Source organism: Cynocephalus volans, chromosome 1 (genome assembly GCF_027409185.1).
Source record: "Cynocephalus volans isolate mCynVol1 chromosome 1, mCynVol1.pri, whole genome shotgun sequence".
NCBI lineage: Eukaryota > Metazoa > Chordata > Mammalia > Dermoptera > Cynocephalidae > Cynocephalus > Cynocephalus volans.
Genome location: NC_084460.1, coordinates 36,336,963 through 36,339,490, shown reverse-complemented (window position 1 = coordinate 36,339,490; position 2,528 = coordinate 36,336,963). Strand labels below are relative to the sequence as shown.

At 39.8% G+C, this 2,528-nt stretch overlaps 1 protein-coding gene across 1 annotated transcript; it reads right to left on the bottom strand.

The window, feature by feature from the left end:
- Positions 1-859: 859 nt before the first annotated feature.
- On the bottom strand, positions 860-2,070 carry LOC134387468 (non-histone chromosomal protein HMG-14-like). The gene has a single exon (XM_063109933.1). It carries the CDS (start codon positions 1,975-1,977, stop codon positions 1,672-1,674), a length of 306 nt encoding a protein of 101 aa, XP_062966003.1. The 5' UTR covers positions 1,978-2,070; the 3' UTR covers positions 860-1,671.
- Positions 2,071-2,528: the final 458 nt, after the last annotated feature.

Genomic DNA, 2,528 nt, shown 5'->3' with positions numbered 1-2,528 from the left:
ACAAGTGTTGCAACAGATAGTCTAATATCAGGCTTCTGCCAGTATATTTTGGGGATTGATTCCTAAAAGTAGCGTTGCTAGTTAAATGCATATGTAATATTGGCTTTTGAGGTCCTAGCCTGAGGATATTTTTTGTGTGAGCTTTTTCACACTACCTCTCTGGGCCTCAGTTTCTCATCTTCAAAATGGGAATAATATCAGCATTTCCCTCATGGGGTTGTTGGGAAGACAAAGTAGGCTAGTGGTTTTAAAGTGATTAGAATATGCCTGCTACATAGGAGCTATTCATAAATGTTAGCTGCTTTTTATTACTATTAACAAGGGGTTAGGAAGTCTGGGAGTAGGTGGGAACAGTAGAGTTAGATGCTGGTAAGGGTCTTTGAGAAGGGAATCTGTACCTGCTCCTCCTGCCCCTGGCAGGAATAGTGAGACCCAGAGATGAAGTTTGGATATTAAAGAAGAGATTGAATGAATAGGACATGGACTGAATAGGACATGGATTGGATGAATAGGACAGTGACCCCTAAGGCCCCAAATGTCCCCCTTCCCAATGCTTGGGTGTCACCTATACTCTGACCTGCCCCAAGCCTTAGATGCCTTCTAGGGGAAGAGAGGTTGGAAACCCTCACTTGACTGCCTTTAACCCAAATTTATTTAGAGTAAATCTCTGCCACTAGGAAGGATAGGCATTTGAGATAAAAATGAAATTCAATTATAGAAAAATAATATATCTTAATATTTGTTTTACATAAATTTTTTTTTTTTTTTACAAAAATATTAAACACTTTTATTTTAAAAACTTTGGAAGATCAAATATGAAAACTCCCTAAATAAAATTTAAACCAGACCTTATACCATGTGCTTCAAAACATTCTTTCATAATTGAGATTTTATTGGTTGTGTTGAGGATCATCACAGACATTTCAATTTGTACACAATTCTTAACATATGTACCGAAATTCTAAAAAGCCACATATCATGATTTTTTAAAAAGTTTTTCCAGTGACCTTCCATCTTCAAATTTGGAGGCAAATTTTCCTTAAGAGGATATCAAGTACCAGTATCTCCAGATGTTGGTAAGCTGTTACATAAGTCCCACCAGTTCACAATTTAATATCATATACACTACATAATCAAATTTCCAATCATTCACAACACATTAACAAAACTATTAGGAAAACTAGACTACCATGACCAAAGATGTTACAGAGTGCACACAGTTCTGACAGGGAGAGCAATGATTAAGGAGCGGTCTTCAAGAAACAATTCTACTAAAAAATAACATGGGAATAGAACTAATTTTAAATGTTCAAGACACAGTAAATATGTGACTGTGACTTCAAATTGCCATTTAGTATGCTTTGTATTACAGGATATAAAAACTACCCCCATCTATGGAATGTTAAGCTGACACCCAGGACAGTCAAAGCCTCCAATAATTCAATATTCCACTATTTTCTGGTTGTACCAAAAAATAAACAACCAGCGAATGATTTTACCTCTTAAAATAAAGCATTTACACTTAAAAAATGGGATGAGGTGGGATTCCCTCCTTCTTAAAAATGTTTCTAGAACTACTAAAAAACTTGCATTTACAAAATAGTTGATAAAAATATTCCTCTGGATTGTACAAGGGTGACAGGAACCACTGATAAGACTTGGTATACGATATTAATCAGACTTGGCTTCTTTCTCTCCTGCTTCATCAGAGGCTGGACTCTCCTCGTTTTCAGTTTCTCCATTTTCTGCAGGTAAATCTTCTTTAGTTTCTTGGTTAGTCACTTCGGCCTGTTTTCCCTTTGCCCCCCTTTTCCCTTTTGTTTGTACTTTTTTGTCTGAAGATTTATCCTTGGCTGCTGCCTTTTTTGGCTTCGTTTCCACTTTTGCAGGAGCAGGTTTAGCTGACAACCTCGCTGATCTCCTCTTGGGCTCCTCTTTCGCTGCCCCTTCGGCTGAGCTGACCTTCCTCTTGGGCATCCTGGCGGCGGGGAGGGCGCGTGCCGGGTGCCTGCGGGCCGCGGCGCGCCGAGAGCCTTCGCAAAGCTGGGCTGCTGGGCCGCTGCCGCTCCTCCCGCCCTGTTTTACATAAATTTATGGCCTATGAAATTCAAACATATTACAACATTGACTAATAACCTGGGGCACAAGAAGAGGAGGATGTGAGAGAAGAGAAGGAGAGAAAGGGAAAAAAGAAATATTAAGAGGCAGCTTTGCTCACCTTATACGTGAATCTATAGTAGCACTGTTCAATATAGTAAGCCACTAGATACATGTGGCTAGTGGCTACCATATTGGAAAACCTAGCTATAGAAATTTCCATTTTTGCAGAAAATTCTATTGGATATTGTTGATCTAATCTAGATCACAGTGAAATAACAGCAGTGGAAATATTGACTGGATGTGCATGAGGTAGTTGAGTGTAGACTCTGGTGCTGGAGGCCCATGCTAGTACCCCCATCTCTGGTGCCCAGTGAAATGGGCCCAAACTGGTCTCTGAAGTTCCCAGGTAGCTGCCTGCATCCATGTGG

What these genes read in the sequence shown, in the direction of transcription:
- LOC134387468 (XM_063109933.1), bottom strand. Translation starts at nt 1,977, where the DNA reads ATGCCCAAGAGGAAGGTCAGCTCAGCCGAAGGGGCAGCGAAAGAGGAG.